We start from the raw sequence: 14,287 nt of genomic DNA, 5'->3' as shown, positions 1-14,287 counted from the left end.
ACATGCCATTACATGTTCTGAAGCAGCAAAGAAATTATAGATGGGCTTCAGACAAAGAGAGATAGCTCCCAAGTAGTTCTCCTGATGATAAACAGTGGTTCTGGTGAAGAAATGTGACCTAGAGATTCCACAGTTCTGCCAAATTGCCCCTTTAGTGATCTACTAAAAGCCTATGCAAAGCCCTGGGTATGGGCTGTGGAACCTCTTACAGCCTGGGTCCTCACCCCACATTGCCACATGTTGTCCATAAACCCAGGCCAGTGACAGTTCTTGGGAGTCCAAAAAATGACTACCTTAGTTTTAGACCCATAAATCATACTAAAATTGGAAACAGCCCCAACAATTCTGGGTTGGTAGATGTTTCTCCCAAGATGGTAGCACACCTACCTCTACACATTCACAGTTGTCTTGGCTTATACCGAACCTTTCTATTTAGAACCTTTAGAGTGTCCATGAGCCACTGTTTGGAATAGTAGGGTCCCCAAGCTCAACAAGTGTAATCAGGGCCGACGCCCTCGTGTGGGATATTGCCAGGAGTGCAATGTGATGGCTGGTCAGTAGAACTCAGAGTCCCTTATTCAACAACCTGGTTTCCACCTCTTACTTATTTTCACACATAGTATAGAGATTACTTTTGTAGAAGGAAATCCTGCCTTTGTGACAACATAGAAGAGCTTAGAGGGCATTATGCTAAGTGAAATAAGCCAGACACAAAAAAACAAATACTGTGTGATTTCACTTCTATGTGGAATCTAAAAATCTTGAATTCATAAAAGCAGAGAGTAGAATGGTGGCTGCTAGGGGCAGGGAAGCAGATGGGAAAGTGGGGAGATGGTCAATGGTAACAAAGAGTAAGTTCTAGAGACCTAGTGTACAGCATGATGACTACAGTTAACAATATTGTATTGTGTGTTTGAAATTTCCTAAGAAAATGGATCTTAAGTGTTTTCACCACACATGATAACTGTGTGAGGTGAAAGATATGTTAATTAGCTTGATTGTGGAGATCATTTCACAATGTATATATCAAAACATCACATACTTTTAAATATGTATACAATGTTTATTATACCTTAATAAAGCTGGGAATAATGAAGTTTACTTCTGTGACAGTTGCTTGTTATTTCAAACAAGATCTTATTTTAGCAATTGAGTTGTTGGCCTAGCTGTTGTTCCAAGAAGCCAGGAAAGACCTTCAGTGGGTCTGCCTTTGGGCTATGCAGAGCAGGGACAGGTCTGGGACAGGATGGGCTTGGGGCAAGTTTCCCCTGACTTCCTTGGGGACTTCCCGCAGTGGCTCTCAGCTTCAGCACCGCCACACAGTCTGGGTAACTCCTCCCTTTGGTAATTTTTCCCTTCAAGGGTGGGTGGGGGTGGGGCAGCTTGGGAAAAAGTCTTAGCTGCTGTTTAAAACAGCCGAGACAATTAAATGGGCAGCTCCAGTTGGTGTCCTGAGAGGCTGAAATCCTACACCTTTTTTCTTCTGATAAAATTGATTTTGACATTCACTTCTGGAGTTACTCTAGTTTTTAAGCAAACGTCCATTGTGATGTCAAGAGCCACTTGGGCACGTCCGAGAGTTGTGTGATGTAGCTCTGGACCAGGGACAAGTCCACGGGGAAGGCTAGCTTCTGAGAAGCCCATCGAGAAGCACTATCTTTCACCTCGAGTTTGCTTCTCGATGAGCTTCTCCCTGGGCAAACTCAAGGAATTCCTGGCCCACCCTGACAAAAAGGGGATGGGAGAGAGCTCTACCACGATCCCAGGCCTTTAAATTATCCAAAAATTATGCTGGTGGGCAACAAAAAACAAATCTTTAGCGCATTTTACAATTCTATTTCAGATCCTCTTACTTCACTTCTATGTTTCATTTTAGGTTCCACCTCTTTAAAACTCTAGTTCCCACCCTTCTGCTTTCCCAGTCTTGACTTGCAGAACTCTCTGGAACATGGTTTACATTCGTTATTTTTTTCTTCCTACTTTTTGTTGCTTTAGATGATCCCAGCCAGATTCAGTCCTAAATGGGCCCTTCTTTAGCTTTTTTGCCAATGTTCTTTTAAGGTGTTAGACTGGTCCACAGTGGGTGGTGGGGCAAAGTGGGTGAACATATTCCAGGAAGGAGCAAATGTGTTTGCAAATGGGGAGGTGATGATGGTGAGCCAAAAGAAATGCTACCACCACTTCCCATCTCTCCTGAAGTGAGGAGACTAAACAGCTTCCATTCAGGGGACTCAAGGGCAGCAGACTACCAAGAGAACCAGTGGTCAGCTAAGGAATACAGTGAGGGAATTCTGCAAGGACACTGATGATATAGGCTAGTTTGTTTAGGGCATCATGGAATATCCAGTAGGCATGTTGGAGGATCTTAAAGGCCACTACTAGGGAGGAAGCACAGACATGACAGTAAAGATGAGAACTGATGATCAGAGAGTCTTGCATTTAGGATGGGCAGCAAAAAAAAAAAACAAAACAAAAAAACAGGATAAGAAGGTTGGTAAGAACTGACTGATACAGGTGATGTCAGATGACACCTGAGGCTTGAAGAGGCTCATGGCCTCTGGTAAAAAGCGATTGCAACAGTGGGCTAAGTAAACTTGGAGGCCTCAGTCTCTGAGGGTCAGGACTGGAGATATTCAGTATAAGGTGAGACCAGTCTCCTAGGAAGTTTTTACTAAAATCATTGGGAGAGGGTGTTCAGTATCCCTCAGGACACTTGTCTTGTAACGGGTTGATTTTTTCTCTGTATAGCCCAGTGAGGAATGCTCTCCCACTGTACTGTAGAAAAAAGGAAGAGAAACAATTTCAAGAAGACCAAAGGTGAGAAAATTTTTACCATGCACATCTACATAGTAGAAAATGACTTTATTCAAGACATGCAATATTTCAGCTTTTGGTCATTTTACTGTTAGCAGAATAGAGGCTGGTGAATTTCTCTATACAATTACTTGCTTGCACAATGAGTTGAAGGTCTCTGAGGGAACTTGCCTCCATCTGTCACTTATATTTTAAGGAAAAATCAACAATAGGTAGACGGAGCCCCCCTCTCATCCCTGGAGACAAAGCCCAAGTATTCATAGTCCAGTATTTTGTTCTCAAGTTTTCATGTAGAAGAGTTCAAGACCTTTTTGCTTTGGAGTGATTTTCTAACTTTACCTATCAAAATTTTTCTTTTTCTAATAAAACTCCTTCTTCAAGCAATAGCTAATACAAAACCACACTGCATGAAACAGAAAAAACTCAGAATTTTATTAGTGTGTATTTATTTTATAAATTCACATTTATAACATTTTACTTCACATACTGTCAAATAAATGAAAACAGCGAGGGCATTTTTATGAGTATAAAAACACATGAAATCAAGGTTGAACAGTATTGAAAAATATAACTTAGAAAGGCAAATGATCATACAAGAATTTTTTATAAAAAGATGCTTTTCTTACAATCTCAAGATATTTTTCAGTTAAAATTATCCACAATCAGAAAGGATAACTTATTGTTTCAAAGTCGAATCACTAGAAATAGTGTACAATGGCTGGAATTCTTATCACAGCATAACAGACATGAAACACTCAAACTTAACCTAAGAGCTAAAATAGTTTCTAATGCAATGTTGTCACAACTTGACTCACAGATTACATATTTACTTGCTATGGCACAACTGTTAGAACAGTAAAGAGAGCACGCATTGAGCACACAATAAGCATCATGAAGACAATAAGTCTCAATATATTGAGGACTTTCTATCTTCCAGACATCATGCTAAGTGCTTAAGAGGCATTATGTCACTTGATCTTAACATAGCCCTATTCTATTACCTTCTCATTTTTCTGGTGAGGAAACTGATGTTCAGAGGAGTTAAGCAACTTTGTTGTACACACAAAGTTACCATGCTGTGCTACATCAACTAGCATTTCACTGAATGGTGCTCGTGGCTCTACTAGCACACTTGACATCAAGGACACACAAGGGCCTGATTTAAACATCCATGAGGAGCTATAGATCCCTTAATCTATGAACATTAAGAGAAGTTGGGGTGTGGTGGGGAGAGGTGGAGGAGGGTATAGGGGCATAACTGGTGATAGAAGGAGACTTGACTTGGGGTGGTGAACACACAATACAGTGGACAGATGATGTATTGTGTAATTGTTGTTAACCCATGTCACCCAAATAAATTCAATAAAAAGGAAAAAGAGAGAAATTGGCTACATGCTCAGATAGCGCAAAGGAATCTTTTTTCCAAGGTCTGTAAACAAAAGTGAGCCTGCTGGTGAATGCCTGGGTGTTAAGATGTGGATATCAACACACTTGCTCCTACCTGTTATTTATTAGAGATTTAAAGGGTTTGAAATACATTGTAAAGATGGCACTGCTGAAAAGTCTCTGCACAACTTGAAAACTACAATGATGGTGGAGGGTGGATTAGCAAATAAGAGAGTTCGAGACTCCTGCCTTTGCTCTGCCACTTGTTAGCAATTTGATGTGGAGGAGACCACTTAGCTCCTTGGAGCTTCTGTTATTCTTTCTCTTTCAAAAAAAGCAAAATTATACACATTGGGGTTGCTGTACACATTAAATGAGAGATGCAAACAACACCTGGCATTTAGGCCCTCAACTGTGAGTTCCTATCCCTCCTTTTTGCCTATGTCACTACTAAAAATCTTCTCCAACTAGATGGGCCTGCTCACTAAATCCAAACTCTCCAGCTAGCCCTCCTGTACTATCTGCTCTTTCTTGAGGGTGCCTTTCATACTGAGAAGTTCTTGAAAGCAGGGAGTAGGCAGAGTCTTGTTCTTCCAGGCCTAACACAGTGCCTGAACCCCTTTATCTGACACCTAGCAGGGAATTGGAAGGAGTGCTTCACAAATAAGGACAGAAAGAGACCTGAAGGGGGAGATGGTTGTGTTCAGTTGGCAGTGACACTTCTATTGGCGTCATGAGCTTATTTACACATAAGGTTATTCAGCTTCCACATGCGGAGGCCATTGTCCTCAATGAGACTGTAGCTTTCTGACTATGCTCTGATGACTGTTATCTCCTTGAACAGTACCTCATACTGCTTCAGGTACACAGAATTTGCTGATTTGACAAAGAAAAATACCTGATGAGTCAAAAAACTTAGATTTTTAGGTAGATTACAAGAGATAATGTTAATTATTTCTCCTATGGTATGGGTAAACTCTGTCTATTGGGGATATTTAAAGGAAACCTGAAATTCCCTCTAGTTACTCTATCACATTTGGAATTTAATATTTTGTTTATTAGTAATCTATGTAAGGTCCAAGAAACTCCCAGATAATTTTTTCTTAGAAAGAATCAAGACTTGCCTTTATTTCAATTGCATTCATTAGAGAAAAGAATATGGAAAAGGTCGTAGTCTGGTAAAACAAATGTCCCCAGACCCATGGGCTGTAGGTCCCATTCTGAGTCAGCTTTTAGTTATCTGCCTTGTTATCCTAGTGGCCATAGCCATCACCTTTATCTGGCTCTTCAATATTCTCACTTTCAAATGAGGCCTCTTCCTCTTCCTCTTCCCAGATCACCTTCATTAACTCAAGGAAGCTGGGGGGCAGTCCCTGGTCTTTCAGCTCCCTAAGCCTACACCACAGGATCTCACTGAGGCTCCCCCAGCCATGACCTGCTCCAAGTGGACCTGATCTGCAATATTCCTAAGGATGGCTCGTTTCTCCACAGCTCTCCATAGCAGGGTCTCTAACCGAAGCACATAGGCTGAGACTTTCTCTCCTTCCTCCTGATAGGTCTTCAGATATTTTACCTGGGAGGTCCTGTGGCTCTCCAGGCTTCCAAACACTTTTTAAATGCCTCCAAACACTCTTCCACACTTATAGGATTGTCTGCCTGCATTATGTGCATGAGGTCCAGGGCGGGGCCACGCAAGCTTTCTATCAGCCACCTTTTCTTTTCTTTTCTTTTCTTTTCTTTTCTTTTCTTTTCTTTTCTTTTCTTTTCTTTTCTTTTCTTTTCTTTTCTTTTCTTTTCTTTTCTTTTCTTCTCTTCTCTTCTCTCTCCTCTCCTCTCCTCTCCTCTCCTCTCCTCTCCTCTCCTCTCCTCTCCTCTCCTCTCCTCTCCTCTCCTCTCCTCTCCTCTCCTCTCCTCTCCTCTCCTCTCCTCTCCCCCCTCCCTCCCCCTCCCCCTCCCCTCCCCCCTCCCCCCTCCCCCTCTCCCTCTCCTCTCTTTTCTGTCTCCGCTACTGGCCAAGTTTTGACTATCTCAGTGGCCTGTTCCAACCAGATTTCAAAGGGCTCTTCCTCTGAGGAGGGCACAGCACTCCCTGAGAACACTCTCAGCTTCCGATATCTCATTGGTAGCAGGGGCTGAGGGGCATGTGCTATTGCCTGTCCCAAAAAATGGGCCAGTAAACTGGTGACAGTTAGGACACTGCAACTGGAGACACTCCCTCCCACCCAAGGGCTCAGAGCATACCTGAGACTGTCTGCCCCTCTTTTTCTAGGAAGAGGTTCAGTCTTTCAAGAAATTGAGTGTCCTGGTTAGGGGTCTTAAAGACCACTTTCCAGATACTCCTCTTTCCCTGAACCTCACTGGGGATCACTGAGACATCAGTATCCTCCATGAGCTCTAATAAGATGGCACTGGCATTCTCATGCTTCTTGAATATTTTGCCAAGCAGTCTACACCTGCCCACAGGCTTTAAAGTTTCCTAGAGAACCTCCTGAATCTCAGCCTCATCACACTCCACTGGTATCCCCATAACCATCAGTGATTTCTGATCATCCACACTCATTATCCGGCACCAGTCCTCCAACAGTGCCAGCGCCATTGTCAGTTATTTATTTGCTCTAACTCTATGGGTACAATTAACTTGTAGTGCAGGTAGGCACTCCCTTAGGTTTCAAGTATCCTGGATAAACTCCTGAACCCACCAGGGAATGAGTTTCAGGTCAAGTCACTCCAACAGCAGTCCCAAAGTCTTCTGGACCAGTAACACTAACTTGCCCAGTGGCAAGAACTTGGCACTTCTGGTTGTCTCTAAACCTGATCCAAGGTGGGTGGGTAGTGTCTCAGTTACAACAGTGCCACTACCAGTGGCTCTGTAGTTCTGCACTGCTGTTTCTCTCCCCGATGCTAGTAGACATGTAGTGGTGTTGACCCTTCTCTGACCAACGGAGGCACCTATGAGAGCTGCCTTCACACTCTCCGCCCCACCTCTCTCTAGTCAGTGTGGAAACACCTCCATTCTGGAACCCAGAATTCCTGGAGAGAAGTCTTACAGCAGAGTGGCTTGGACTCCTAGTGAAACAATGGTCAGTTACCACACAGCCCTCTCCTTCCCAGGAAATATGAACACTCTCATTAGGGACAGAAGTGAGGGTAGACTGGGGTTCTACCCTGCATTGTATTTGTGTCTACCCCACTCTGTCAGATCTCTTTGCTTATGGTGACATTTTTTTTTTTTCCTCTTGGGGACTCTGCTGCAATTTGGCTTCCCCACCATTCTCTCATCGGACATGTCAATTAACATCTGAGCCCATTTGTGGCCAGGACTCAAGATCCTTCCCGCATGAAGAATGAAATCAGGAGATGTAGCCAGATACCTGTTTATGTATTCCAAAATGTTCCATGAGAATCAAGAAGTTTGTTTTTTCAGCTTCTAGCACAGGAAGTTGTTACCCAACTCCACACAATGGTCGTGTCTGGGTCCTTCTTAGCTCCAGCCAAGCCAAGCTGCCCTATTACACGTAAATTATAATGGTGTATTTTTATGGCTTGATAATATCCAATAATGAAGACTGTTAATGTGTTTATTCAAAAATATGACAGTCCTTCACAATGTAATTAAATCTATTAAACAATATAGTTGCTTCAGTTCTTTGATTAGAAATTCCAATTAGAAATCACTTGAACATTTAAAACCTGTATCAGTATAACAATATAACATGTAATATACTACAATAATATAAGCATAACAATTTAATATAGGTTTAACAATTTTTTAAATCTCAGGGCCAAATAAGTTAAATTTGGAATTATGAAGTCATGCTCTTTTGTTATGTCCAGGCAGGTTTTGCAAATGCACAACTAGGTGTTCCTTTTGCTATAAATATTAAGTTACTATCATGACATTTTCTCCATAGCATTTAAACTTGAGCAGGGTCATTTGGAGAAAAAGGAAAAGAGAGGAAATACATGGAGAACCAGTGGAGAATGGGTAACATAAAAAGGGAAGAGTGCCTAGCATCTCAACTCACTGTTGGTGAGTGGGTGTCAAGAGGCCCTGACCATTTCTCCCTAGGCCTGAAAATCTCCATTTAGCCGGGTGGGGTCCACAAGCCACAGATGCCTATGTGAAACCATAAAGACAGCTGCTCCTGCTGCAGGTGCATTTCCTCAGTCCCTTCTGGATGGTTCAGAAGGCATGGTGTATACCCAAGAGCCAGGAGGGCAAAGTGGTGGATCACACCCCAGCCCAACAGCCCCAGTGATCTGAGTCCAGTGACTTCTACATGCTTCACTTTCCCCTTCAAATATATGAGGGTGACCTTCCTCTTCATTGTAATATTTCAAGGAAACATGAGATATAAGAAGGCATTGTGTGCCCAGGAAGAAATATCTCCAAAGTCTATATAACAACGGCAATGCTGATTTAAAGACACCTTTGAGTGGCTTAATCTCAAAGGCAATCTCTCCCCGCAAGGCGACCTTCAAATACAAAGATAGCAAGTGAACCATGGTCCTTGATACACAATTAAGTCCACAGACTGAAATATTTGGATATAAAAAAATTTGTGAAAATCTTGTATTTTCTAACAAAAATAGGGTTAGTTGGAAAAGGAGCCAGACTTTTAGGTGGAAGATCACCACTGAACTTGTTGGATCATTTAGTTAGTGACCTTGGGCAAAGCCCCTCAATCTCTCTAAATCTGTCCCCTTCCCTGGAAAACGGTATGGTAAAGCATTCATCTCTCTGGCTGCTGTGAGTAGGAAGTGATGCAATTTATGTGGCAGCACTTTATTCAAATGAAAAGCACATCTGGTTCCATGAAGTCCAAATGCCTGCTTCTGGGTCTGTCAACCACTACACATGTATTCCTCTCCTTCCTCCTTCTTTCCTTCTCATCTGAAGACTCCTATCACCCCCACCCCATCATCACAATAGACTCATCCTCAAACTATGACTGGTAGTCCTCCAAATTTAACTCCAAAAAATGTAACTCCTTTCACCAAACTATTCCTCACAATTGGGGGTCGGGGTAGGGGGAGGTAGGAGTATCTGCATTTAATTTTTTTGGTTAATTCTCACTCGAGGATATTTTTCCATTGATTCTTAGATAGAGTGGAAGAGAGTGAGGGAGGGAGAAAGAGAGAAACATCAGCGAGAGAGAGAGAGAGAGAGAGAGAGAGAGAGAGAAACATCGATGGGAGACACATCGATTGGTTGCCTTCCACAAGACCAGACTGGGAATCGAACCTGCAACCCACTTACATGCCTCTGACCAAGAATCAAACCCTCGATCCTTCGGTCTGCAGGCCGATGATGCACTAACCGCTGAGCAAAACCGTCCAGGACTAGAGTGTCTGCATTTAATTCCAGGGGCAAGGACTGACAATAAGACAGAATCTTTGGTCACACTGTCCAGAGTTATGGCTCTGCAGTAAACAGCCTCTTTGGCCCAAACCCACCCTGGTTACTGAGTATGCCCAGACCTCTCTCTTGAGCAGTCAAAATATGGGCAACATCTCTACAGAATTTTGCCTCTGTGTAAAGAGCGGCGGGGCTGTAATCTACTAGAGGGAGGGATTGATACTGATAGAGGGAAAGACATGGGGATGCGAGTAAGCAATGAAGAACCCTCAGGAGTCGTGGTAGCAGCACAAATCAAAATGCATCCTGGATAACCACCAACCCCGAGACTGTAGCTGGTCTCACTGCACATATATAATAAATCCCCACACATCTTTTGCCTGCTTCGCCACACACAAGTCAAAGCACCCCATCTCCTACCCTATACTGGACACTCGCACCCTCACTTAGACCTTCTGCACGTGGCGCTGGCTAAGTGCTCAACAGGGGAGAGGGGGATCAGACATGGATGGACTGGCAATTTGGGGATTGGGCTACAATGTGAGTCTTTGGGGGGGGGAGGGGGTGCGGAATACCATATTAAGACTTTCTTCTGGGCCCTTCGTGGTGCAGTGGCGCAGTGGCGCAATTAATGGTCTGTGCTCCTTCCCGCACTGTCTGCATTCTCGCTCACTACAATCAGTTGTGCTGGGACAGGATTTTCAAACTGCACTCTTGGCTACACTCCCACGGGCCTGTAGACTTACATCTCTCTTTACACTATCCCCCCATCATTTGCTACGCCCCTCTGCATTTCTCTCGGCCATGCTGTGCGCCCCACACCTCTGTGGATGAAATAAGTAAGAACCTTCTCGTTTCAACTTCTGCTCCCAATTGTCCACTAAAGCCTGTGGGTAGACTAAAGCTTTGGTGTCCCAGGCGTCTTCCGTCCCCCACCTCTCTGCGAGGCCTGCGTCACCTCTTCCCCATTCTCAGTGAGGCCCCTTCCTCTCTCCCTGGGTTTCTGGCGCCAGCCAGTTTGCCCCGAATTTCCCACCCATCAGTTCACGCCCGGGGTAAGGGGGAAGGAGCCCTCCCCACTGTGGGTCTACGCCCCTGGCCCACCTCCGAAATGCTATAGGAGAGGCGCCTGGGCCGGACAGGTGGAAGAGAAGGCCACGGGGCCCAGGGGCTTCGCCCTCTGATCTTCATCCCCGCGTACCTGTCCCATACTCACCCTGGAGCCAAGAGCGGTCAGCCGGCCCTCCGCTCCTCATCCATTAGCCGGTGGTCTGGTCGCTTCACTTCCGGAGCGCGGGGCTCTGGGTTGCGCGGCCCTTCCTCCCTCCGCAGAGCTGTTCCTTTCCCGAGCGCCCCGCCCCCGCCTCCCTCCGCTCGCGGCTGCCGAGAACTGGCCGCCTCTCATTCCCGCTGCCGCAGCGGCCGCCCTGCCAAAACCAACTTTGCAGCTCGCGTGAGCTCGAGTGGCGGTGGGGGGCGTGGGCGGGAGGGGAGACAGCGGGGTCAGGGGGAGGAACTGGGAGGGAGGGTCGCCGGCTCTCTAGCCCTCCTTCCTTTCTGTGCACCTTGCGGTAGGCAGAGAGCGGCAGTGGCGGCAGCAGCCAGGGGGTTGTGCACAGCGAGAGGCAGACTTAGGGACCGCAGACCGACGGACGGACGGAGGGAACCTTTCCCGAGCCCCCGCACCATGGCCGAAAGGAAGCAATCCGGGAAGGCGGGAGAGGACGAAGAGGTCCCTGCCTTTTTTAAAAACCTGGGTTCAGGCAGCCCCAAGCCCCGGCAGAAATTCTGTGGCATGTTCTGCCCGGTGGAAGGGTCCTCGGAGAACAAGACCATCGACTTCGATTCGTTATCGGTGGGCCGGGGCTCGGGACAGGTAGTGGCTCAGCAGCGGGACGTCGCCCACTTGGGCCCCGACCCACAACCGCCGTACTCACGGCAGGGCCGGCCTGCCGGCGGAGAGCCATCTGTTGAATCGGGCCGGAAGGTGGAGATCCGGCGGGCCTCCGGCAAGGAAGCCCTGCAGAACATCTACGACCAGGTTGGTATGGGGAGGGGGAGGTTTGAGAAGGAGGACGAGGCACAGGGATCGCCCCTCCCTCTCATCCCAACATGTCCACGGCCCTGCCCCTCCCCGAAACGGTACAAGCACCCCACCCTACTCTACCCTCCTCTGCGCTGGGTGCGGAGAGGCTGGGGCTAGGCGGTGGGCAGCTGTGCGCCCACAAAGGCTGCCTGCGCCTATCTGGATCTGGGAGGTGGAGGATGGGGAAGGAAGGATGGACTGATCCCCGGCTGGGGGTCGCATGTTGGGGGGTGGGGATGGGCGGCGGTTCCATTCTTCTTAAATCCTCTGAGGCGGCTTCCGAATGCAGCTATGGCTAGGTGTCCCACCCTTTTATGATGCAGCTTGGAGCATGCCATGGGGGTTGGCGTGAATGCCCGCGGGCTCCCCGGGGGTCCGTAGGGGCGGGGGCTTAGACCGCTGCTCTCCTCTGTGCCCCGCGCGCTCTCCACTGCACCTTCTCCGGCGCGATCCACGCTTGTGTCCTGAGCTGGAGGCCAGGACCATGGTCAGCGGCTTCCGGACCGCCTTGGAGAATCGCATCACTCCGACTCCTGTTCGAAAAGTGAGAGGAACCTTAGGGAGGCGGTGGAGTCACCCGAGAAAACACAGAAGCTCCTAAATAGCCCATGTGGAGAACAAAGTTACGCTAAGTATCTCAGCAAAGGCTTCCCAGAGTGCCCCCTCTCCACACACCCTATTTGGGAGGTGCTTTCGAGATGGGGACTAAGTGGATTATGTTCAAAGGGTAAAAAGAAAAAAAAAAAAAAAAGGGGGAAGACCTTCACGTTTTGAATAGATTGTCAAAGATGGATTGGACCCCTTTATACTGTGTTACTAAGGAAACAAAGAGAACCAATTTTGTAAACCTTGATTTTAGAAAATGTTCGGCACCTCTGGCGAAAATGTACAGTTTGCATTTTAAGTGCAGTTGTCTTCTCACAGCTTTTTCTTTATCATCGTGACCTTCATACTTGTGCAATTCCACCCCCGCCAGCCTTAATTTCTCAACTGATGAATTACAATGTAAAATATTTTAACATTTGTTTGCTGTTTCTCTCCCAGGCCCGATGGTGAAGATGAGAAATGAGTCGATGATTGATTGACTTATTGAATATCTATTGTGTGCCTCCTTTGTGGGGCTGGGGGGAGGTTAATTACATTAAAAGTTCAAGGCAATTGCTTCTTAAGGAGCTTCCAGAGTAGCTGGCGGTGATCTATACATATTCACTGCGTGATTCCACAAGTATTTATTTGGCTCACTATTTAGGCTATGTGCTTACAATGAACACATCGGAAGACAATTAACAGTTAGTGATAATGGCCCAAACATGTTGCTGTTTCCTGATCTGTCATAGAGTTTTGAAGTTTTCATTTTATAGGGCCAATTCTGGGAAGGATAAACCATTTGCTGTTATTTTTAAAAGAGAGGGCAACTAATTACTCGATTCCTCTCCCCCCAGCCTTGTCCTCTGATCTATTCATATACAGGAGTATTTGATATCCATATTTCACTATGAGTCAACCAGAAGAAGTTAATCCAAAAAACTCCCTTTGTTTCAGTTGATTAGACAAACTTTTACAATGGAAGTAAAGTTTCTTTTTTAAAAATATATTTTGTTGATTTTTAGAGAGAGAAGGGAGAAGGAGAGAGCGGGAAACATCTGTGTGAGTAAAATGTCCATCGGCTGCCTTCTGAATGCCCCCTACCAGGGATCAAGCTCACAACCTGAACACATGCCTTGACTGGGAATCAAAGCTGTAACTTTTGGTTCAGGGGATAGTGCCCAACCAACTGAGCCACACCAGCCAGAGCTGAAGTAAAGTTCCTAATAATTAGCTGATACTGAAAGCTGAATGAGTATGAAGTACTTCCCTATGTGAATATTTTGGGTGGGGGCCAAATCATGACCATATAGCATCATGGTTATGCATATTCTCATATTCTACACACTGTGCTTGCTGATGATTCTAATGACTTAAAAGGAGCAGAAAAATGCCTTGAGATAAGGAAGAGGTCATTTTTTGAAAAATGGCAGCTCAGGGGACAGAGATTACAAATGGCTTCCTTGAAAACGATGGCAGTGAATTAAAATTCAATTTTGAAAGGCGAACTTTCCTGGGTTGAATGACACATCTCTTTTTCTGATTATTTAGAATCTTAGATATTTGATCATCAGAGCTACTTGTTTGAACACATTCCAAATTTAATTGAAATTCTAAATTGTAAGCCTAGGGCACATGAAAGAGAAATTTAAAGAGGAAATACCCAACCCAAACCCCAGGCAGTTTTAGCCTCTGCAAACCCACACTTACTTCGGTTGCCTGGTTATCAGTAACAGAGGGTGATTCTGGCTTGGTCTTTCTGCAGCCTTCCCTGAATTTTCATTTTCGATCTTGCCTTATCACATAAGGATTGCCTATGGCATTTGTTTCAGTCATGACTGAGAGTATTTACCAGGATCAGTACTTAATAGTGTTTGAATATTTCACATCTATGCAAGAAAACAAAGGTATTTAGTGTGTGTGTGTGTGTGTGTGTGTGCACGCACATGTAAAAATGATTTCCAAAGCACAATTGGGCCCACAATTTTGATGGAATCAAGTAGCCATTACTTAGTTTTCAGCTAATGAACAGGGTGACTGCCAGCATCTCAGTGCAT

At 45.5% G+C, this 14,287-nt stretch overlaps 1 protein-coding gene and 1 long non-coding RNA gene across 2 annotated transcripts in view; both read left to right on the top strand.

The window, feature by feature from the left end:
• Positions 1 to 2,816, top strand: part of LOC118615944 — a 35,362-nt gene extending 32,546 nt beyond the window's left edge. The window contains exon 3 of the long non-coding RNA XR_004956504.1: positions 2,749 to 2,816. This is a non-coding gene — a long non-coding RNA (uncharacterized LOC118615944). The remainder of the gene's footprint in view (positions 1 to 2,748) is intronic.
• Positions 2,817 to 11,205: 8,389 nt separating this feature from the next.
• Positions 11,206 to 14,287, top strand: part of DPYSL2 (dihydropyrimidinase like 2) — a 149,945-nt gene continuing 146,863 nt past the window's right edge. Inside the window, exon 1 of the mRNA XM_036240655.1 lies at positions 11,206 to 11,600. Within this exon, the coding sequence (XP_036096548.1) occupies positions 11,247 to 11,600 (354 nt within the window). The 5' untranslated portion in view covers positions 11,206 to 11,246. The remainder of the gene's footprint in view (positions 11,601 to 14,287) is intronic.

Source organism: Molossus molossus, unplaced genomic scaffold (assembly GCF_014108415.1).
Source record: "Molossus molossus isolate mMolMol1 unplaced genomic scaffold, mMolMol1.p scaffold_m16_p_4, whole genome shotgun sequence".
NCBI lineage: Eukaryota > Metazoa > Chordata > Mammalia > Chiroptera > Molossidae > Molossus > Molossus molossus.
The sequence above is the reverse complement of the archived record's forward strand: the minus strand, read 5'-3'. Positions and strand labels throughout refer to the sequence as shown.